Below are 22,720 nucleotides of genomic sequence, written 5' to 3' on the forward strand. Positions count from 1 at the left end.
GCTCTCGGGACAGAAGGGAGAAAGGAGCCAAGCAGGTGCCCTCCAGACCCAAGCTCTGTGTGCACCAAACTCCAGCCACGTTGCCCAGTTTGCCCCTTGGAAGATTCATTTCCCTCAAAACACTAAAGCTACCTACGTGCAAATAAAACCCAGCAGCACATACGAACAGAACGCCACAGTCGGACGGTCCGTCCCAACACTGACGTGTGATACACAAGTCCCCCAAACTTTACCATCTTCACAAACGGTTAATGCGATTCAATGTGTTTTTGGATTTCAAAACCACAGCAAAGGAGGCACAGATGGACACTTGTCTAACACAGTTCTACGGGTGTTCACGTACGCCGTGTGGAGGCATGTGGGCGTGCATGTTCGTTCCCATACGCGCAGCCACGGCCACACCAGGCTCAACAGTTCGACACCCGGGGCTCTCGCCACTGAGTCAGGAGCTGGCCCCGTGGCCAGATGCGCAGGACACACAGATCAGGAAAGAGAAGCCCTAACCACTGGGAAGGAGGAGGTGGGATAGTCCAGAGGTGCTGTCGGACTGCAAGAAGGTGGGAGGGCGAAGAGCTAATCCGTGAAACAGGCAGGGGAGAAGCTGGCGGAAGAGGAGCCTCGGAGATCTCCGAGGTAGCGGTGCGGCCGGCTCGCGGTCTGGGTGGTGCGGGCCGGACCCCACCCCCTGCAACTGCATGTAAGACTGCAAGCTACGCACTGCAGATTCGCCCGAGTGCAGAGAGAGCGACACTGTCCAAATTAATCTACAGCTTCGAAGAATTCTGATGAGACCAAAGAAACAAAAAGCTGGACTTAGTTTTGGCAAGAGTCAGCCCGACTCACTCCAACACGCCTCTGGAGAATGAACAGGCAACGTATCCAGAAATGTCATAAGTAAAAGGGAGGAAGAGGGATCAGAATTAAAATATTTCCCAAGCCGGGCGCCCGGCTGGCTCAGTCAGTAAGTGTGCAACTCCTGATTGCAGGGTCGTGGGTTCTAGCCTCACCCTGGATGTGGGGATTACTAAAAATAAATCAATAAAATTAAAAGAAAAAAAGTTGGATCCAAATTTTAAAAAGTTCCCAACGCATCACAGAGCAGGTGGCGCTACCATGGCCATAGTAACGAGCAGCACGGACGGCATCCCCATCCGAACACGAGTCCCAAGCCAGGCCCGAGTCCGCACAAGGTCTAGGACGAGAGCAGTAGCACCAGCCAGCAGCGACCGGGCCCCAGGGGCCGCCATCTACAGATGATGCTTGGGTTCTTACCCTGAGATAAAACACAGAGGATCAAGGATTCACATGAAAACAGGGAAGTCATGAAAGCCCTGAAACTGAAGAAGGAACTTTTGAAGATCACACTGAAGAGGAAGGGCCTTTCTAACAGTGACTTTGTCCCCCCGAAAGAGGCCGAGGGACTAAAACTCTGGGACTTGACAAACAGGAAAACCTTTGCAATCTGGTGGCAGCGGCTGGTTAGTTTCCTCATGCCGTCAGGAGTTTCCCAAACTCACTAAAATCGCCCAACTGGCAGACAACCTTGGCCACCCAGACCGCCGGGGAGACCTCGGAGCACGGAGGTCAGCACGGAGGCCCCGTGAGGTCGGGTTCCTCCTGATCGGCGGTGCTGAGCATGGGGCGAGAGAGCAGCGGCCTGGAGCTTGCGACGCTCAGGCAGGAGGCAGGAGTTAGAGGGGAGGGGGCTCTCGAGCAGCCAGAACTCGGGCAGCCACCATCCTCATAGAAGGGCACCCACATTCTGCATGCAATTCTCCCTAAGGTACATGCCAACTACACAGAGAGGTGCCCAGAGCAGCTGCCCGAGACAACAGAAGCTAAGCAGAGAATTTGCCGACGTGAGGGCAAGGGCGTTTAGCTGAGACCCTGGAAGGGCTGTGCCCTAGGAGTGAGGCAAACCAGGAACAGCCTCCCCTTAACTGAACACAGGCCCTCTGCCATCCTCTGTCTGCTGGAAGACAGCATCATCTAGAACCTCTACCATTTCTCAAACACAATGGCCACCAACGACCAGGCATGCCAGAAGACAGGACCAAGTGACAGAAAACCAAGAGGCTGCAAAGGCTCGATAAAAAGAAATGTTGGCAATTTTAAAACAATAACATCTCGCAATGTTTAAAACATACATAAAATTAAAATACACAGAAACAATAGCACCACAGGCCAGAGGAGGGTAAATGGAGGCAAAACATGATGGGATGCGCACCTTGTCTGTGAATTGGTAAGATCAACTTACAGTCAACTCTAATAAACCAAGGATCCATACTAAACTGCTCTGTATGACCATTAGAACAGAAATGTGCACCTCCAGCTACAAGACAAATAAAACATGAATACTTAAAATGTTTGATTTATCCAAATCAGCAAGAAAGAAACAAACAAAAAAGAACAGACGGGACAAGTAAAAACAGAGTAAGGTGGAAGCTTTGATCCCCCCGAAATCAGTCACTACATTCACTATAAAGAGTCTTAAATACTCCTATTAACAAATTGGATAAAAACAAAACAAAACAAAAGCCAACCGTACGCCATTATCTGAGATACACCACAAATATAAAGGCATAGAAAGATCATAAAAGAAAAGACTTTAAAAAACTTGTCCGTGTAAATATAAATCCAAAACAAAGCTGGGTTAGTCACACTACATCAGACAAGGCCACTTTAAGGACAGAAGCGTTTCAAAGATAAACAGAGACATTTCACAAGAAAAAGGGTCAGTTTAACAAGATGTAAGTGTCCTGAAACCGTATGCTCCTAATAACACAGCTTCAAGATAAAAAGCAAAGACTGATAGAGTTAAAAGGAGAAATAAACAAACCCACTATTACAGTGAACTCGTTATATCTTCCCCATAACTGATAAACAAGATTAAAGAAACAGCAAGAACACGTGGACTCTGACCCCCACAGTGAGTACAGCTGACCTAACCACATAGCGACGCACAGCCCATGGCAGCCGTCAGAGCAAACCATACGCTGGGCTGCAAGCAAGTCTCAAAAACCTCAAAGCACTGAAATTCAAATTCTTCAGTGTGTGTTCTCCAAGCACAATGGGGTTGCGCTAGAGAACAGTACAAGAGATTATGAGGCGATCCCCCAGAGTCTGAACATCTGAAGAAGCCACGGGCAAAAGAAGACATAAGAAAAACTGGGAAATGCTGTGACATGAAGGGTCGGGTCAGTCCTCCGATCCGTGGTCCGGCACAACCCCATCAAAGTCCAACACGGCTGTGCAGGAGGAGGCCGGCAAGCGGACGCAGCTGCAGATGCTAAGGGCCAGTGACGGAAAGACCCTGGGAAGAAGAATGAAGGTCGAGGGCACCTGCCGCCCACCGTTAAGACCGTAAAGCCACAGCGCTCGGAGTAGGGCCACGAGGACGAGGACAGACTGACAGACCAGCAACAGAGGTGTCCCCAGCACTCCTCTGGGGAAACAGGGGACTGATGACAGCCGTGACACCACAGTGCCGGGGAAAGCGGGGTGCCATCAGCTAAGGGCCTTCACACTGCCTCCCCACCCGACAGAGCTTGCATCTGAATGTGGACAAGAAAACAAACAGCTTCTAGAACATGACCTACAAGGCTATCTGAAGGGCCTTGTAATGGACGGCACATAAAAGGCACCCAACCAAAGAGAAAGGGGACAAACGGAACCACACTAGCATGAAGAACACCGAGGCGCCTGGCGGCACAGTCGGTTGGGCATCCGACTCTTGATTTCGGCTCAGGCTATGATCTGAGGGTGGTGAGATCGAGCCCCAGGTCAGGCTCCCAGCTCAGCGCGGAGTCTGCTTGAGATTCTCCCTCTCTCCCCCTCTGCCCCTCACCCCTGCACACACCTGCATGTGTGCGCTCTCTAAAATAAATCAATCTTGGGGCGCCTGGGTGGCTCAGTCAGTTAAGCCGCTGCCTTCGGCTCACGTCATGATTCCGGGGTCCTAGGATGGAGTCCCGCACTGGGCTCCTTGCTCGGCAGGGAGCCTGCTTCTCTCTCCGCCTCTGCCTGCCACTCTGCCTGCTTGTGCGTTTGCACGCTCTCTCTCTCTGACAAATAAATAAATAAATAAAATCTTAAAAAATTTTTTAAAAAATAAAATAGATCAATCTTAAAAAAATAAAACAGGGGCGCCTGGGTGGCTCAGTGGGTTAAGCCTCTGCTTTCGGCTCAGGTCACGATCTCAGGGTCCTGGGATTGAGTCCTGCGTGGGGCTCTCTGCTCAGGGGGGAGCCTGCTTCCCGCTCTCTCTCTGCCTGCCTCTCTGCCTACTTGTGATCTCTCTGTCTCTGTCAAATCAATAAATAAAATCTTTTTTTTTTAATTAAATAAATAAAAATAAAATAAAATAAGAAAACAAAACGAAGAACACCTGTTGGTGAAAAGGTATCACAGAGAGCACAAAGAGGCAGCCAAGACAGAACACTTGCAATGTGTATTTCTGAAAAAAGATTTAGAAGCTTGAAAAACGTCCACAAATCATTCAGAAGACCATCCGGCTGACAAACAGGGTAAGACGTGCAAGACGCTCACACGGCTGATAAGCCCGTGACAAAATGCTCACCATCTTCGGTCATCTGAGAATTGCAAATTCAGACCCAGATGGAGCCCCTGCTCCCCCTCAGAAGGGCCAGCACGTGAGAGGCGGGCAGCAGGGCTGGTGCGGCTGGAACTCCAACGCGAGGCCGGAGGCCCACGTGGGAAGAGCTTGGAAAAATCTCCCGAAGCTGGACGGACCCCCAAGCCCAGGATCCGGTATACCCGCGCCGGGGAGTGACCCACACTCCGGATGCACGTCCCGGACGAGCGGCACAGAGAGCCCCGCTGTGTGCTCCGGGGGGGCCCGCGCGGAGCCCTGCAGCAGGGAGAACAGGCAGGCTGAGGCCCTCAGGGCTGACCTCAGACGTGATGCCTGAGTGAGGAAGCAGACACACAGCACGTACTGCGAGACTCCGTCCACGGCCACTCCAAAGACAAGCAGAATTATTCCCAAACGTTAGAAGACAGAGGAGCAGTAACCTTTGGAGGGGAAAGACCGTGAGACACCCCGGGGAAGCTTTGGGTGCTGGAATGTTCTAAACTTTCCCTGGACGGTGGACCCATGGCTGGGCTCACGTGGCAAACAGTCCTCACACTGTATGGGGAATCGGGTGCTCTGCTGTATGCTCGCTCTGCAGCACTCCTGAAACCATTACGGGGACATCCCAAAAAGAAAAACTCCGTAAGTCCGTAGAAGGTGAGCGTGGATGGTTCCCAGGAAGAGAAATGCAGTAGCTCGTAAACACACGAGAAGACACTCGACGCCCCTGCAGACCGCTGACGGGGAAAGAGGCCTGGGCTCAGCCGGGCAGCGACGGCATTGACCTCTGCACGGGCTGTGGGTAAAAGCCTCCCGCGCCCACGTGCTCATTCTCTCGGACACGGGGATTCCTTTTCCAGAAAGCTTCCCACAGACACGTTCTCAAATGCATCCCAACACTCACGTACGCGGAGAATCAGCATAGTTTTCTCTATGACACCAGAGCATGGCAGAGGTGACCCCATCAGACAGTCCCCTAGTGAGACAGTGGGGGATAGGAACGGGGAGGGGCCTGGAGTGTGCAACACACATGCACAGATAATCCTGTCACCGTACACACACACGCTTGAGGAAAAGCGGTTCAGTCTTCAATGCTCAGGCGAAGTAAGAAGGTCACACACACACACACACACGCACACGCATGCACATACACGTACCCTGGGCCCCTGGGAACCTCCATACGTACAAGGGTAGCGGCTTGGCCTGGTCCCGCATCCCCCAGACCTTCCGATCCAAGGGCCTCTTATACTAAAAAGCTCTCATCTGAGAACATGACCCACACCAGTCCTGGGTGGGGCTGAGCGGCGCTCACCTGGGAGGAAAGGGTGTTCTTGTGGATTTTCTTATAGATCAAAGCCGGGCAGACGAAGCAGATGAGACTTCCCATCATCGCGCCCGTGAGGCCCAGGATCGTCTCCACTGGGAATGAGGAAGACGGGAGGGGATGAGCACCAGGGGCTCCGGCAAGGCACCGAGCACAGGCAGGCAAGCCAGCCCTGCCTCCGGGCCTGGGGACGCGCGCCTCCGCACGTCCAGCCTATGCGCCCACACACACGTGACGGGCATCCTGGCTGCTACCGCAGGCGTCGGGGAGCGACCCGCAGCCCCGTGAGAACCAGAGGCCCCATCTTCCCAGCCAGGAGCCCCAGGCCAGCTTCCTACTCCCTGCACCTCATTCCTGGCCCGTGAAATGGGGGCAACGTGGCTCCCTCCCTTGCTTGCGTGAACCTCAGTGAGCCACGGGGAGCAGGTGTCCTCCTGCGGGGCCCAGCACAGGGCGAGGCCTACAGCACCACACTGGCTCCTCTCAGAGCCTCTGGGCGCCCAGCGGGGGCTTCTCGGATGGCTCGTCTTAAATCGCCCACCTCCCCACCATGTGTGACAGCGCAAATCTCGCTCAGGCCCTTCCCTGTCCCTTGGCGATGTGTCATCAAAACCAGGAATCAACCAACCGCATCCCCACCGATTCCACCGACCAGGCTGGTGTCCTTGCGTGTCAGTCCCGCCTGGGGTCACTGGCTCAGGTTTCCACACGCCCGTGGCTCCCTGCGGCTACTGCGGTGGCCCATGCCTTTCCCGGGGGGCCAAAGGAAAGATTCGCAGATGGCCTCTACGTGTTTTTTAGGGGACTAGAGGGGGTGGTGTGAGACTCTGGGTGTCGCCTGAACACGGAGACTCCAGGCAGCGTCAGCCCTGGGGTCCCTCCATGTCACAGCAAGCATGGAGGACAGGGGAGAGGACAGAGCGGGCAGGAAACCAGTCCCCGGGGCAGTCCTCCCACTTACCGTTGGGGATCATGATTCCACCCACCATGGTTCCAAACACGACTGAGAAGGTGAGTGCTTTGAACCGCAGGGGCGGCATGTAGCCTCCAGCAGCAAAGGTCCCATCTTTTTGCTGGGTGAGAGGAAGCAAAAACAGAAAGGGTTTGAAATGACTGACTGCCCCTCCGCCCTCTAGCAAGGGTGCCCGTAAAGGGCTCTGCCGGTGGCCCAGGTAGGTGTGCGCGGGAGGCCAGCAGGTGACTCCAGACACGGTATGACTTGGCTGAGCGGTGTTCCCGCGAGACCGTGACCCAACCGGTAACCCACCCCAGCGAAGCTCCAGGCTGGGAAGGCCCAGGCACGTCAGGCACGGAACCGAACAGAAGGGAGAGTTTACAGCTTTGTTTGGAAATGTCAGCAGCAGGACCTTCCAAAAAACAGGACCCCCAGAAGCCAGAGGGAGTTCCACGGAGCCAGGCTGATGGTTTCCGAGTGCAGCAGAACCCCCCGGGGGCACACACTCCCACGCACGCCCCCATTTCCAGGTGCTTCGGAGAAGAAGGAAAGAGAATAGGACATGGCGTAAGCAGACCCAAAGTTACTCCTCCTCCAAGGCCCATTCAGCAGAAGCATCTTCCGGTCAGTAGCTGGAGTGAAGCTTCTAGAGCGGTACTGGGCACACAGGAAGGGCTGACCACGGTTCCTATTGTGGGCCGGGCAACACCACTCCAGGGGAGCCTCAGAACCTTCCATAACTAGAATCTCAAATCACTCCATTCCCACAGTAGACCTTCAATGCAGGTGGCTTTCTTAGGATGGACTGGGGGGCGCTGCAGCCCAAATTTCTGATCGACCTTAGGACGACAGCTTGCACTGGGTCCGGCGAGGAGGGGTGTTGGGGCTACACCCTTTGACCCAAGAACTCCTGCCTAGAAGTCTACCCGATGCTCCAAGAGGAGAGGGAGAAGGGGAAGTGGTACGTGTGGTCCGGAGAGGGCCCCTGTGGGAGGTCAAGCATGAAGGACCCACCGCGGCAGAGCCTCCCACAAAAGCTGGAGGAGCAAGAGCGTGGCGGCGTCACGGGTTTCCATGGAGACGCCCAGTGAAGGCAGGAGACTCAGGGAAAGGACTCTACATGTAGAGAGACGTACAAACGCCACATCAGCTGTGGGAGGACGGAGGGACGGAGGTGAATTTTCTTCCCTGATTTAACATCGCCTCTCATGCCACTGTGGACTGTTTCTTAAACGATAAAAATTATATACAGAAACACAAATGCTGTTCACACACAGAGCACATGTGCACATCAAAGGGGGAAAGCTGGAGGCAGCAGCTCACAGTGCGGGGGGGCGGGGGCGGGGGGGGACAAGAGCTGTCCCCGCCACTGCCCCCGAGGGACCAGGTACTAAATCGTGCCACGCCGGCGCCCAGGTGCCTGCCCAGCTAACGGGGTCGGGAATGAGGGCTCAGACCGGACGGGGAAGGACTGCCAGTCCTTCAGGGCTTGGCTCCGCCACGAGGGGCTGTCTCGATGCACAATCAGCGGGAAGCTGCCTTGAGCACAGGACAACCCCGCGGACAGCGAGCCCAGTTCTAGCTGCTCCAAAGGCCCAGGGCCTGGCCCACCTTCCCCCGTGCGGCTACGGGATGCGCTGTCTCCTGGAGTTCTGGGACACCCCCACCCCCCCTCCCCACCCCCCACCCCGTGGCCTAAGCAGTTCCATGTGTGTAGCCAGCAGGAGTCGCGGCTGACCGCAGACCACACTCAAGGACCTCCACCCAGAGACACAAGACACCACCACGGAGAAAAACTGCGGGCGGGTCCGTGGGCTCCCAAGGTAGGCGCGGCTTCACCCCACGTCTTGGGGCATGAGTTACACACGGACCTTCTGTTTTTAACTTGGCAACAGCAAGAGAGCCAAGACAAACTCTGAGTTCCAGCCCACACCTCTGAAAACTACTCATTAAGGACTCAGTGGTTCACGCCTGCACACGCGGAGGTGAAGAGAACTCAGCCTCTCGCACCGTCTCTGATCCAAACTGTTAAAATGTCCAGTTAGATAAACGTAAAAGCAAAGTGCGCTGACCCCAGACATCAGTGCCTGCCTGCGAAGCCGGCTCTCCCGCGCTCCCAGCCACCCCCCACCCCCCACCCCTCGGGCTTTCCGCTCCGTCTGATTCAGGGGCGGCAGCCAGGGGACTGGGGAGTCAGGGCTCCACGCCTCCCGTGTGGACAGACCCGTGTGCTCTGGCATGGTCTCTTTTCTCCAAAGTTGGTTTTAAAAAAATCCCTAAGGGCACCTGGGTAGCTCAGTGGGTTAATAAGCCTCTGCCTTCAGCTTGGGTCATGGTCTCAGGGTCCTGGGATCGAGCCCCGCATCGGGCTCTCTGCTCGGCGGGGAGCCTGCTTCCCCCTCTGCCTGCTGCTCTGCCTCTCTGCCTACTTGTGATCTCTCTGTCAAATAAATTAATTAAATTAAAAAAAAATCCCTATTAGAAGGTTTCACTTTGGGGCGCCTGGGTGGCTCAGTCGTTAAGCATCTGCCTTCAGCTCAGGTCATGATCCCAGTGTACTGGGATCGAGCCCCGCATCGGGCTCCTTGCTTGGCGGGGAGCCTGCTTCTCCCTCTCCCACTCCCCCTGCTTGTATTCCCTCTCTCGTTTTGTCTCTCTGACAGATAAATAAATAAAATATTTTAAAAACATTTAAAAAATAAAAGATTTCACTTCAACCGAAGCTTTTCCATTTTGAAGTAGAAAAAGCTCTCCCTGCCGCAGTCCGGAGAGCTAGAGAACCGGCCCAAGCCAGCAAAGCGGACACAGCGGGGGCCAGCAGGGCGGCATTTTGCTGGTGGAGGGTCGCCTGAAGGGCCCCGAGAGCCTTACCTGCTGCTCAAAAAGCAGCGTGTTCAAGGCCTGTCGACACGGCAGGATCATCATGGGGAAGCCCACGGCCACGGACATCATGAAGCCCACTCGCATCATCTCCGTCACCAGGTTGGAGGGAAAGTGCATCAGAACGTTGCCCGCGGTGGCCTCGGTGAAGCTCACGTAGCCGAAGCAGCCGACCTGCAGGAGGGCGACAGCGGGGGGGCGCACGGTCACGGAGACAGCCCTGAGCGGCATCCGCAGGACCACGTCGCCCGTGGGACCGCTGGCCCACAGCCCGCGTGCCCGCAGCCAGGAGGCCCGGCTGTCAGGAGGCTCCAGTACGCGTCCCACGCGGACAGCAGGCCCCAGGGCAGCGAGCTACCGCGTGGAAAGGAAGCCTCAGGGTTCCCGGCAAGCCCCGCAGGGCGGCCGATCTTCCCGGGGGGGCAACACCCAAAGCGGGGCACCGCGGGCAAACCGCGCCCACCGTGGACGGCCGCTGCCGTGGACAACAACGAGCGTGGACCCCCTGGGAAAGCTAAGAAGAACACGGTGCCCGGCGGCTCAGGGCCACAGGCTAGCGCGCACACTGCTCACAGGACAAACGGCAACAAGGGGACCCGAAGAAAAATCTACCAAAATCGAAGGTTATTTTTTTCCTCTGCTTTTTCATACGTCCCCGTTCCTGTAAACAGAGCTGCCTCTTTTCAGAGCAGATGAGCAAAGGTCTCAGAGAAGGAGGCAGGAGAGACTCCCCGCCGGCGTGATGGGGGCCCGGGGATGGGACAGATCCGGGTGCCGCCTGGGGCAGAGCGCGTTTGCGTTTGCGCGCGGCGCTGGAGCGGAGCCGAGGGGCGGGTCTGCCCCCGTGGCCACCGGGTCCCCGACGGGAAAGGAGCAAAGAGCAGGCCTGCAGGGGGGTCGAGAGCCCAGCAGTTTCTGACAAAGGAGAGGAGGGGACAGTTGAAGGGGATCCTACCGTGACGTAGAAGGCGGTGACCACGTTGAGGGAGCAGGCGAATATGGAGCTCATGGTTTTCACCGACGGCTCATCCAGGCTGTCGTAGGTGGGCAGAACCTGACTGTATAAACACCAGCAACTTCACCAAGCAGACTCCAGAGGAAGACATGCCCTCTGCCTGCCCTTGTCCCCAGGTCCCCAGTCCCCCGCTGAGTCTCCAACACCGTCCTTCCAACCACACCCACCGCCATGGTAACTCCGGGCCGCAGCTGAGGTTCAGACGGCGGGCTGGCCCCAAGCACCCCCCTAACGAGCTATCTGTAAACGCTGCAGAAGTGCCACAGAATGAAAGGCCGTCTGTACCCCAGAAGCAGGAGCGTGACCACCGCACGGTGTGCCAGGCAGCACCGAAGCCACACGTGCTTCCAGGGGAGGCAGGAAGCAGCGCAGACGCCGTCGTCAAAAGAACAGAAAGTCAAACAAACGTAAGCAGGGCCGGGCCACCTGCCCTCGCCTCAGCACTGCCGATCGGAGCCCACAGGGACAGAGAGGCAGCTTCTGTCCCACGCACAGCCCGGGGCCAGCAGCGCAGTGCTGCCGGGTGGTGGAAGGGACACGGCTGTCGGGCCCTCTGCAAACAGCGGACAGTCCCTGCGGGGAGCAGTGGGGAGGGCCAGGAAAAGGGGTGGGCAGCGGAGGTCTATGTGCAGACCTGGGAAGGGAAGCCGGACTCAGGGGTGTCCAAACAGAAAGCGGCCACTCTCCCGCCCGTGTACTGTGGCGTCCCAGCGGCTGAGGGAGTGAGCGCCACGGCCCGCGGTCATGCATGCGGAATGCCAGCTGGCAGGGAGGTGCCAGGATGCAGAAAATGGTTGCCAATAAATGGACAAGCACAGCAGTGAGTGGAGCCAAACCCCGAAACCACCTTCGAGAAAGTAAGAGGAGACGTCACTGCAAAGCAAATAGAAACTGGTGGGAAGAACCGGCCAGCAGGAGCTCGGGCACACCATCCCGCTGGGGCACCCACAGTGGGCAGGGGTCGCCCTGGAAAGCTGCCCCCCCTCGGCCCAGCTGGAGGGCGCCAGGGAGCACCGGCCCGTGCGGCCCAAGCGGATGGCAGAGGGCCCGCAAGGGACACAGCACCAACATCTCAGTGCCAGACAGCTCCTCGGGCTGAGCCAGGGTCCATGCCAGCGAGTGACAGTGCAGGGGAGCAGAGTCAGACCCCAGGACGGGGACTACCCCCCACCCCCGGCCCCCAGCACACACCAGGAGCTGCAGGTACCGGGGGGAGTGGATCGTGCCCTGCACTGGCGCATGAACAAGTGCAGAAAAGGCCCCCCTAATCCTGCCCGTGCCCCCAGAACCAGCTGCTGGGAGCCACAGACGTCCGTGATGACCCACCTCGGCACTCCACAGAGCGTACCCAGACCGCCCACCTTGCGAGCGGCCTCCAAGACTCGCTTTACCCGAGTCAGACAGAGCTTCCCACGTGCAGCCCCAATGCACAGACCCGGACCTTCATGTGGACCAGGCCGCTCTGTGCTTGGCACTCCCCAGGCTGCTTCTCTGGGCCACAGGGCCTCGTGGTTCTGGACTCGTTCACTAGGAAGTAAGACCAGACAGGGCCAGACGGCAAGAGCAAACAGCGGCCTGGCCCACCCCCACAGAAAGGACACCAGTCATGTAGGCAGTCACCCGGCAGGCCCGTCTCTCACGCACTCTCGTGCAGAGACGCAGTGGGAGGGGAGCGCTTGGTCTCCGCCCTTGGCAAATGCCTATGTTTTTAAAGGGAGGTCCCCAAACCAGTCATTCCAAGCTCTGTGGATGCCCTTGCCAGCCGCTCACTGGGGAGAACATGGGCGCTCTCCGTAGGGCCAGTGCTCCCTTCGAGCAGGACAACCTTCCAGAACGTACCATCTGACCTAGGACCCAAACCCAACAGAGGTGGGCTGGCTACTCCGCAGCTGCCACCAAAAAGCCCAACCACTGGCTTCTGTTCTAAAATGCAAACTCACAGACAAAAAAGGACAACCGGTAACAAGGTATGCCGTGAGAGAGTGGAACTTCTGTCACCAAGTATAATGGGGACATTAAACAGCAAGAGTAGAGCGTGTTCTGGTGGAACCCAAGCTGCCAAGAGAGACAGTAAGTGGGAAATGACGATTTGGATCTCGCATGTGGGTGTAAACACAGCAGCACGAGCAAATTTTATCTGCCACATTAGTTTACGATTGGCACAATACAAGCCCACTGGAGCTACGGGGGGGCTGGCAGAAGCGGGCCCCCCCCGTGTACTGATGGTCTTTTCCCGTCCGTGCCGGATTTACGCCTCTCTTTTGAGCGGGTTACCGTTCCGACCGGGCATGAATCACTGGCTCTTGTCACTCGGTGGCGAAGGTAATGCTGCTGGAATTATGGAAATAGCCTGATCTGCATTCCCAGAGCTCTGCGTGCCAGCGAGAAAGCACACTCGCGCACGCGCACACGCCTCCGAAGGCGCCCCGGCGGCAGTCGGAAGTCAATGTTTGTGCAATTTCCTTTTAAATATTCTCACACGAACAGCTCAGTTCTGGCAAAATGCTTGGGACTGTGTGAATCAGATGGTTTTGGGCTGTTCTGTGCTCCCCGCAGCCAACTCTTCTGGGGGGAGGGGGCGAACTGGGCACTGTCCCCAGCCCTGCCGGCTGCACGTCTCGGGAACACAGTCGAGTTCTCTCTCGATAAAAATACACGCAGCTCCCTCCCTCAGCTTGCAGGGGAACAAGTCACAACAGAACGAGGCAGCACGCGACGGTGGCCCGCGTCGCCAATTCCAGACAAGAGAGGACGCCCATCTCCCCACGACCCCCCGCCCCGAGGGACACCCCCATGCCCCGGGCCCCCGGGCGGCGGGCGGTACTTACGACTGGCAGGCGAAGGACATGCCGAAGATGGGGATACAGCGGAAGACACCCTCCCAGCGCACGTAGCTGACGCGCCGCAGCCACTGCCCACCGAACAGGCCGTGCTTGAGGGAGGACAGCACGATCTGCACGAGGATGGGAAAGGCGAGCTCAGGGCAGATCAGCACGCGAGGCGCGAATCGGGAGCCCTGCGCCGGGCCGAGCACCGCGGCCGGGGCCACGCTACGGGAAGACGGCCGCATGCTCCCCTGCGGCGAGACCCGGTGCCGCTGGCTGGGGTCCCGCACCGTGGTCTCCCGCCCTGCGCTGTGCCACGAGCCGGACGCACACAGCCAGCGGGGCTTCTGAGGCAGCTGCCCGCGCCCTGAGTACACGTGGCAGACGGGGCACAGTGAGGCCCACCTGCCACCCCCACCTCGGTCGCCTCGGGACAGGACGGTCCCTGCAAACTGGGCAGGCCCTTCCCAGGCCCATCTGGACACTTTGTTCTTCTTTAAGTAGGGTCTGCGCCCAACATGGGGCTCAAACTCACGACCCTGAGATCACAAGCTGCACGCTCCACCGAATGAGGCAGCCAGAGCCCCCCCGCCCCCATTTTAAAAGACAAACCCCCAGAGAACAGGGCCGTCTGGAGAACAGCGTGACCTTCCTGGGCGGCCCTCCCAAGGAGGTTGCTGGGGTGCTGGGAAGGACTCAGCTTTCTTAGGAAAATCCATGGCAAAGGTTTTCACGCTGTTCACTCAGGAGTGGGTCCGTCCGACCCTCACCATGATGGTCAGGCCCTGGGCTCAGGCCCCACGGGCTCCCACTCAGAGGCCTCCAGGCACGCAGTAGGACACAAGTGTTCCAAGCATGCACTCCATGCCGGCTACCCAGAACTGGGTGGCAAAGAATGTTCATCTAGAAAACCACCTGTCCCCTTGTGACCAGGTGTCAGCGCCATGACTCCTGATCACGAACTACACATGAAATGTCTTCCTGTCAAACGAGGAGCCTCCATACCTCGCTTCCTGGGGCATGGGCCGGACCCCTGCCTGGGCACCATCGCTGCCCTGCTGGCCCAGGCCCGGGTAGCCCCGGTGCCCCGCCAGGGCTCACGGGCACGACTCCACCACTTGCCCGGCTTTCGAGTACCTTCCCACCCCCGCCGGGAGCACTCACCACGAGCATGAACACGGTGTAGAACATGAGGGCCATGGCGCTGAAGGACTGGATGGAGGCCATCATGTTCCTCTGCAGGCTGAGCGGAAGCACAATGCACAGGGACACCGCAAAGAGCAGGCACATGCGGAAGGTGCCGACCACCTGCAGGGAGCCGAGCAGGCCGGGCAGGCGCCACCCCAGTGGCCCCCCAGAGCTTCCAACCCGTGGGCCTGGAACTAACCCCAGAGCGTCCAGAAGCTTCTCCTAACCTACCGCAGGCAGCTGGCCTCACCCTGCCCCTGCCCCCCACCCCCGGGGGCTGAGAGGCTGCCCTGCAGGGGTGTCGCCAGCAGCTGCCACACGAGCAGCCACAAGCACACCAAGGCCCCGGGCCCCTGAGCATGTTCTCACCTGAAACCCAAAGAGCCGAGCAAAGAAGTTGGACCCCAAGTCGCCGATCACAACGTAGAAGGCCATGCAGGTCCCCAGCATCAGCCCGATCATGCTGCAGAGAACGAGGTTGGGCTGAAGGGGCCCCGTCCTCACAGGAGTCTGCCGTCTCGCCTCCCACTCCTCACCGAGACCCGTCCCCACCACGTGGCTGGCCCATGATCGCCGAGACCGGCCGGAGGAAGAGGCAGTGTCCCTCAAACGCCCACCTGCGGGCCTGGGCTGGGACGGGGGCGCTTCGCTCTTCCCAGCGGAACGGACGCTGGATGACTACGCTTTTCTCGGCACAGCAGGCCGCGTGCCTTCCCTCCGGGGCTACAAACGTGCTCTGATGCTCCACGAGTGAAAAGAACCATCGACTGCCTTCAGAGGGCCGCTCCCCTGAGTCCACGATTCCCTAACTTACAAGTCTAAAAGGGCAATTTCCCAGCAACTTTCTCATCTCACGAAACTCTATTCCAAGGGGGAAAGACAGGACCGTTCCACGCGGGCTCGAGGCCATCGCGTGTGCGGCGGGGGCACACGGGGTTCGCGAGCGGGGTTGAGTTCCCCGGGTTCCCCATTCTCACATCCTCTCCAGCAGGACTTACGTGGGACTTCGGCCCCAAACACAAATTACTTTACGGTGACGACAAATACTGCTTTCACCTACCGAGTAAGTGACACTCGAGAAAAGTACCACTGTGTAAAGCAGTCCACGTCTGAGACGCGCGGCTCAGGGTGTAATGGCCCTCGGGCTTCTCCTCAGGGCAGGTGAAGGAGGGCAGAGGGGGACAGAGGAGGACAGAGGTGGCCAAGCGCCAGCACGTACCTGGTCTCCACCACCATCTTCCCCGCCTTCCCGTAGGCGTGCAGCGCTAGCGCAGAGAGAGAGAAGTGGGGTCAGTCGGCGGCACGGACACCACACCCTACACACCACCGCAGGAAGCCTTGAAGGGCACCCGGACAAAAACCTGCTGGTCTGGCATTTCAGGGGTGTAGGGAGAGCATTTTAAGATTCTGGTCCCATGCTTTTCTCGGGTCTACTCAACAAACGGAAACCACAGAAAAAAGAATAAAAAGGAGAGAAAGACACAGGCAGTTGGTTTTTTCCACTAGAAATAACAAAGGAGACCTGTCCCCGTGAAGTGGTGGTCCCCTGCATGCAGCTGCGGGGGAGGGGTGCCCGTGACCGAGGCCGCGCGTGCTCCCAGGTCGGGGGAGGCCGGGAAGCCAGGGAGGCTGGGGGGGTGGGGGGTGGGGGTGCGCCCAGCGCCCGCGGGTCTCCACGCTTCTGCGGCCCGCACCAGAGGGACCTGGCCAAGGGCTTTAGGCTCACCCTCTGTGATTCCAGAGGGAAACTCGGAGATTCCTTTCTAGTGGGGCACTTTGGGGAGCGAAGGGACAAGAGGTCTCAGGCCTGCCCCCCTCGAGGTAGATGATCAAGGAGCCGGGCTTGAGAACGGCGTGTCCTGCAGCGGACGAGAGATGCCTGTCCCTCCTCCCTGACAGCAGAACTGCCCTGAGCAGCTGAGAGACGAAGGCAAGGCCCCTCCCAGGACCCGACCGTGGCCCCGGGAACCCCACATCCCCCCACCCTCTAGGAAGTTCCCATCTCCCAGGAGCAGCCAGAAAGGGGTGCGTGTGACAGCGCAGCCCAGCTTCCCTTTCCGAGGAGACTCAGAGAGCAGGAAACGTGGCCAGTTGGTGCCTGTCACTTCCCAGTGACTTAGGAAGAGGTACAGTGTCGCCAAATGCAGGGGAGCTTGGCACATCACACATGGGACAGAGGCCATGAGCAGGCAGAAGGCTGGTGAGGAGCACCAGCCTTGAGGGTCACGCTGGCCTTCCCGGGCTTGTCTGACTCATCAGAGACTCAAGGCCAAGCTGAGCCCTTCACAGACTAAGGACCCCAAGGCCTGCTGTCGCCCAAGGGAGGCGCTCTGAGGCTCCCAAGGACAGCCGTTGGGCAGCGCGCCTCCGGACGGGACACACAACTCAGTGCCCCGCAGAGGTGGCCCCGCTCCCGGCCGATCCTTCTCTGCGAGGCAGCTGAACAACTACAGCGCATTCCAAATGCTCGGAGCAGCTGCCAGAAAAAATTCCAGAACACACCTGCACCCTGGAGAACGGGGAACCGGAAAATACTACAGCAAGTCAGGGGACCAAGGTGGGAGGTGGCTCTCTTCACCCAGACACGCAGAAGGACAACCTAACGGGGCCGTCCCAGTTTTGGGCCTCCCCACTCAGCCCTTTCCTTACCTGGGCTCCCCCACTCCCCACTTCCAGGGCGGATCCCTCAGCAACCCCCAACCCCAAGTCCCAAACAGAAATGCCCAGCAGCCCCCGCCCTTAGCCTCCCACCTGGCACGGCACTGGAAGGGCAGAGTGGGCCCGGGACTGTCCCTCAGGGGAGGAACCACAGTGACGGGCCAGGCCCAGCGGGCCGGCAGGTATCTGAGGAGGGTTTCTGCCTCTCCCTGGGACAGACACTCTGCAGCCAGCAGGCCGGGCCACGGGGACGAGGAGGAGGCGTGGCCTCGTACCAGTCTAACCAGTGCTCTCGTGCAGAGCGAGGACTGCTGTCAGGAGGGCTCTCCCAGTCTTTCCCTGGGAAGCCGGGCAGAAGCTTCTCCTCCTGGGGGCCACTGCCCCGCCTGCGGCTCGGAGGCTGCTGAGGACACAGGGCTGACGCTGAGACTTCCTGGTTCAGTGCAGGACCCTGACCCCACTCCCGCTCTCTCCACCAGCTTTCCAAAGCCTCCTCCTCACAGACGCCAGCATCAGCAGGGCAGAGAAGGTGGTTCACACACCAAACTGTGCTATTTGACACAGAAGGGTGACCTCAAGCCAGGGGCCCCCAGAGCCGGGCCTTGGACTACGTGATTCCCCAGTGCCACCTGCACAGAGGCCGGTAGAACGTCTGTTGGGTCAACGAGGGTGTAGAGACCCCCGGGGCACCAGAAAGATTGGCTCCACAGCCCTCACGCCCGAGCCACGTATCCACGCATGTGGGTCACACGTCCGAAGACCAGCAGGGAGAAAACTGGCCAGGGAGGCCCTCGGCAGGCCCCACCCGAGGCCCAGGAGCGGGCGGCAGGCTGACCAGGACCCCGGGACCCCAGACACAGTGCCAGAAGCATCTAGTGCGCACAACGGGGAGCCCAGAGGCCACACTCAGCACAGTGGGGTCCGGGCCTTGGGGAGGCCCTGGGGGGCTGAGACCACTGGGGGAGGCTGACTGGCTGGCATGCCCATCTTCTGAAAACGAGATTTAGAAAAGTCTCCATGAGGGTGCCCAGGTGGCTCCGTCAGTGAAGCGTCTGCCTTCGGCTCGGGTCATGATCTCAGGGTCCTGGGATCAAGTCCCGCGTCGGGCTCCCTGCTCAGTGGGGAGCCTGCTTCTCCCTCTGCTCCTCCCCCTGCTCGTGCTCTCTCTCTCTCTCTCTCTCTCTCAAATAAATAAATAAAGTTTTTTTAAAAAAGTCTACGCGAAGCAGAACGCACACAGTGAAGGAGTAGCAGGTGAGACATGGGTGACATGCGCCGACCCGGCCCAAGAGCAGCCGCCAGACCACCACGAACACACGGAAGTTCCATCGACAGACACGGCCCCAGCGCCGTGATCCCCGCTGGGCAGGGCGCCCTCCCCAGCAGACACCGCACACCGCTCACAGGGGAAGGGGCGGCACTGGGGTCACCGCCAGGGGCTCACCAAACTGAGGCACGGTGGCCGTCTCACTGGCATCTGCGCGTGACACACATCCTCCGTGAAACCGCCCCCCGCGCACACCCCACCTCTGCCGTGGAGCCCACTTGTGGGAGCTGCGTCGGCTGCTCCGGCCCCAGCTCTGTCTCCAGGTCTGGCTAAAGGCCACACGGCCACATGCCTGCCCCCAACCCTCCCGGCGCCCACGGAGCCAGCAGATGACGCGTGTTGGGGCCGGGGGCTCTGCCAACAGAGGCTGCTTATCCCAGACCCCGGGGCCGTGGGTCTCGGGCCACCCTCTCCAACTGTGCTGCAAGCTCGCACGGGGTTTCTCGGCCAAGAGAAGGCAAAGTGTGAGAAAAAAAGGCCCTTTCAGTAAGCCTGCCCCGGCGGGGTGGGGCCGCCGACCCACAGGGCCCGAGAGAATCTCGTCCCTTCCCGTCCGCGACTCCCATGCAAGTGGCAGGCCTCTGTTTCTGAGCGACAGTGCGGGGCCCGAGGCTGGACCCAGGGCGTCTGACGCTGCCTACAGGGCCACGGGGTCTGTGGGAGCTCACGCAACAGAGCCACCTCGCTCGGGACCAAAGGCACAACTGAGGACCGCCGGCGGACCGGGATCTTCTCTGCCCCCAGCAGCTGGGCTCCAGTCAGCGCGAGCAGCCCCGGGCAGGAGCCCCGGGCAGCCACATTCGAAGGTGTCCGTCTGCTTTCCTGGCAGACGCTCTCATCCAGCCAAACCGGTTTGCCTTCTCAGAGACTTTCGAAGAATACTCAGACCGCTGTCCAAAGCCACCAGCCTTCGCGGTCTAGGGTCACCTGTCCTCTGTCAGGGCCCAGCCAAGACCTTCGCGGGACGTCTGCTCCGGGAACCCCGCCAAATGGTGACCCTCAGAGGGGAGAAAAAGATCACCCCAAAGGTCACAGCCCTGCAGGCGGAGGAAGGGGCGCCCCGGGGCACACGTCATGCCGAGCTGCGGGAGGTGCTCTCCGCGGGATCCGGTCACCTGTAACTGCAGCCTCCTCGCGCCGCTCCGGCACCGGCACCGAGAGCCTGACAGCACCGTTCTCACGGGCAAGGAGGGAAGGAGGCGCGCCTTCAGCTCTGAGGTCAGAACAGACCCTGGGACCACGGTGCCGACGCAAAGCAGACGAGCGGGGAGGAAACCAGAGGTGGCACCGCCCCAGCCCACGCGCGCCGGCCCTGCACGTGTTTTTATTCTATTTGGCCCCTTGGAACGTGCACGCCACTTCCTCTCGCCACCGCCTCTCCGCTCTGAGAGCAGGAGTGGGCCAGCACCCCGGCCACACACTGGCAGCGGGGCGGGAGGGGGGCTGCCATCCGGGGCCCAGGGCTTCTCCCCAGCTCCTGGGAGGCCCCAGGCCAGATCTCGCCAGCACAGCAGCCTGAGGGTGGCGGGAAGGTCGGGCCCCTGCCCTCCGAGCCAAGTGCCCCAGGAAACAGCACAAACCAGAAGGAAGTAGAAAGCACAGCCTCCTCGCCCTCGGCTGCAATCAAAGGAAAAAGACCTACAGGAAATGAAATTACAACCAAGAGCCTCAGGAAACAGCAGCGCTAGAGAGACGGGGGACTGGATCCCGGCCACCGGCCCAGGCTGGACGGCCGTCTCCTCCACGACATTCAAAGTGGCGAAGCACCACAGCCCCCAGCAGGTGGCCCCGAAGGAAGGCTCTGGGTGCGCAGGAGAGGCAGACAAGGAGCAAGTGCACAGGGGGCGGAGGGCTGCTGGTCCTGCCGGAATGTCGAAGGGGAGGCCCTCCACAGGTGTTTGCATCAACGGGAAACAGGAGAGCAAGTCTCGCCTCCTCAGGGAAGCCTGTTGCCTCTAGTAATGGTTTTTAAAAACGGCATTAAATTTTAAAATAAGTGGGGCACCTGGGTGGCTCAGTGGGTTAAAGCCTCTGCCTTCGGCTCGGGCCATGATCTCGGGGTTCTGGGATCGAGCCCCACAGCGGGCTCTCTGCTCAGCGGGGAGCCTGCTCCCCGTCCCCCTCTCTCTGCCTGCCTCTCTGCCTACCTGTGATCTCTGTCTGCCAAATAAATAAATAAAATCTTTTTTAAAAAAATTTAAATAAGGAAGTAAATCTGCTGTTCAAGGAACTCTTTAAGCATAAAGTGGAAGGAAAGTAAGTAAAAAAAAGAACAAGGCCCCAACGCCCAGATCGCGAACGCTGCACTCCCCAGGCAAGGGCTCGGGGACACCCAGCCGCCGCGCCCAGCGCCGCCGTCCTCACCCAGGCCTGCGTACGTTCTCCGTTTGCTCAGGCTGGCGGATTTCACCAGGAACATGCAGGACTGGTGCGTCATCCAAGAGCAGAACACCAACAGCAGGGCCCCCAGGACGATGCCACACTGGAGGGGAGGGAGACAAAGAGACAAAATAAAGTAACCCGGTGCTGCCACCTCACCCGCGTGGCTCCCGAGCACTCTCTCGGCCTCCCCCGACCCTCGTCAATGCCAGGCCCCAGCTCTGCCTCACTCCCCTGCCTACAGGTGACAATTCCCAGCACTGAAAGGGACCAATTCCCTGCATGTGGTGACCACGTGCTTTGTGACCCTGAAAGAGTGCCAGGGATGCCACTGCCTTCGTGGCCCCGCCGAGTCTTACCGAATAGCTAGCTACGCGCTGCCAACCACAGGCCTCCCCGGCTCTCTGCAAGCACCCCCCACTATACCACCTTCCAGCCCCCTGGACCAGCAGCTAGGAGCGGTGAACACACTCTGGCGGGAAGAGATGAAAAATGACGTTGACGCCTTTCTTATGACTTGAACAGACACCATCCGACCCAGCCATCGCACTCCTCGCGATTCACCCGGAAGAAACGGAAACGTGTTCACGCAGACACTGGTCTGCGGTGTTTAGAGGTGTTTATTTGTGATCTAAAAGCCGAAGAAACAAGTGTCCTACCGGCCTCTACTGGAGGTGAGCGTACACACTGCCCTCGAGAAACACCCCAGGGAAACGCGCACAGAGCGTCCGAGCCGGTGCGCAGGTGTTCACGGAGCTGCAAGCAGGCGATGCCCTGGATGCCAAGCGGAGGCAGAGGAGTGAAACCGGGCACAGCCGTCGCAGGGACGCTAGGTGACACAAGAAGGCACGCAGGAGTCCACTTCCACGACACAGGTACACTGCTCTGCAGCGCTGCAGGTGGGATGGTGGGCCCGGCGGGAGGGGCGAGGGGGTGCTGGCTGTGCTCTGTTCCTTAATTTGGGAGTTAGTGCCGAGTGTTCGTTCACTTTTAAAAAATTGCCAAGAACACACCCAAGAGCACGCTTCTCTGTATACATGTCACACTTCAGTGAAATGCTAATTTTTTTGAAAAGTACCCAAGTTACTAAAATCAAACCAACAGAAAGAACCCCAAAACCATGACATGGCTGTCGGACACTAACAACACACATCCTCAAACTGCCCCTGGCCTGCCGCGGTGCCCCAGCCGAGGCCTTCCTGGGGAGCAGGTGCTGCGCCCACATGAGGCTGCCCCCGCTTAGCCAAGCCCTCAGGACGGTGGTGGGGGACACCCGGCAGTCCTGTGCTCGCATGCAGGCCTCCACCACTAAGTGTGAGCCCTTCCTGGGCACATTAGTCTGGCCGGGGCCTTGTGCCCACCACGCGCCAGACACAGATCTGCCCACAGCTGAATCACAGGGGTCCGAAAGCGCGCTCCCCAGGAGCCCCAGCAGGGCGAGGTCACAGGTGCTGCCCCTGGGGTTCTACAGCGGCCAGTCCCTGTCCTCCTGCCCACCGTCTGCCAGCACAGTCATCAGCAACTCACCTGGGAACTCGGAAGCAATTCAGGCTGGGAGGCTGAGGTGGGGGATTA

General features: G+C 59.1%; 1 protein-coding gene across 2 annotated transcripts in view; it reads right to left on the reverse strand.

Annotated features, from left to right (window-relative positions):
- SLC38A10 (solute carrier family 38 member 10) overlaps positions 1 to 22,720 on the reverse strand; it is a 40,566-nt gene that overhangs the window by 16,206 nt on the left and 1,640 nt on the right. For both annotated transcript variants that reach the window (XM_080827586.1, XM_080827585.1), the window contains exons 2-10: positions 21,131 to 21,248; positions 16,001 to 16,046; positions 15,151 to 15,244; positions 14,758 to 14,901; positions 13,597 to 13,721; positions 10,709 to 10,811; positions 9,745 to 9,927; positions 6,880 to 6,991; positions 5,907 to 6,013 (exon numbers count right to left, since the gene is read on the reverse strand). In XM_080827586.1, the coding sequence (XP_080683712.1) occupies positions 5,907 to 6,013; positions 6,880 to 6,991; positions 9,745 to 9,927; positions 10,709 to 10,811; positions 13,597 to 13,721; positions 14,758 to 14,901; positions 15,151 to 15,244; positions 16,001 to 16,046; positions 21,131 to 21,248 (1,032 nt within the window). The remainder of the gene's footprint in view (positions 1 to 5,906; positions 6,014 to 6,879; positions 6,992 to 9,744; positions 9,928 to 10,708; positions 10,812 to 13,596; positions 13,722 to 14,757; positions 14,902 to 15,150; positions 15,245 to 16,000; positions 16,047 to 21,130; positions 21,249 to 22,720) is intronic.

The sequence above is a fragment of the Martes martes genome (genome assembly GCF_963455335.1).
Source record: "Martes martes genome assembly, chromosome: 16".
Classification (NCBI taxonomy): Eukaryota; Metazoa; Chordata; class Mammalia; order Carnivora; family Mustelidae; genus Martes; species Martes martes.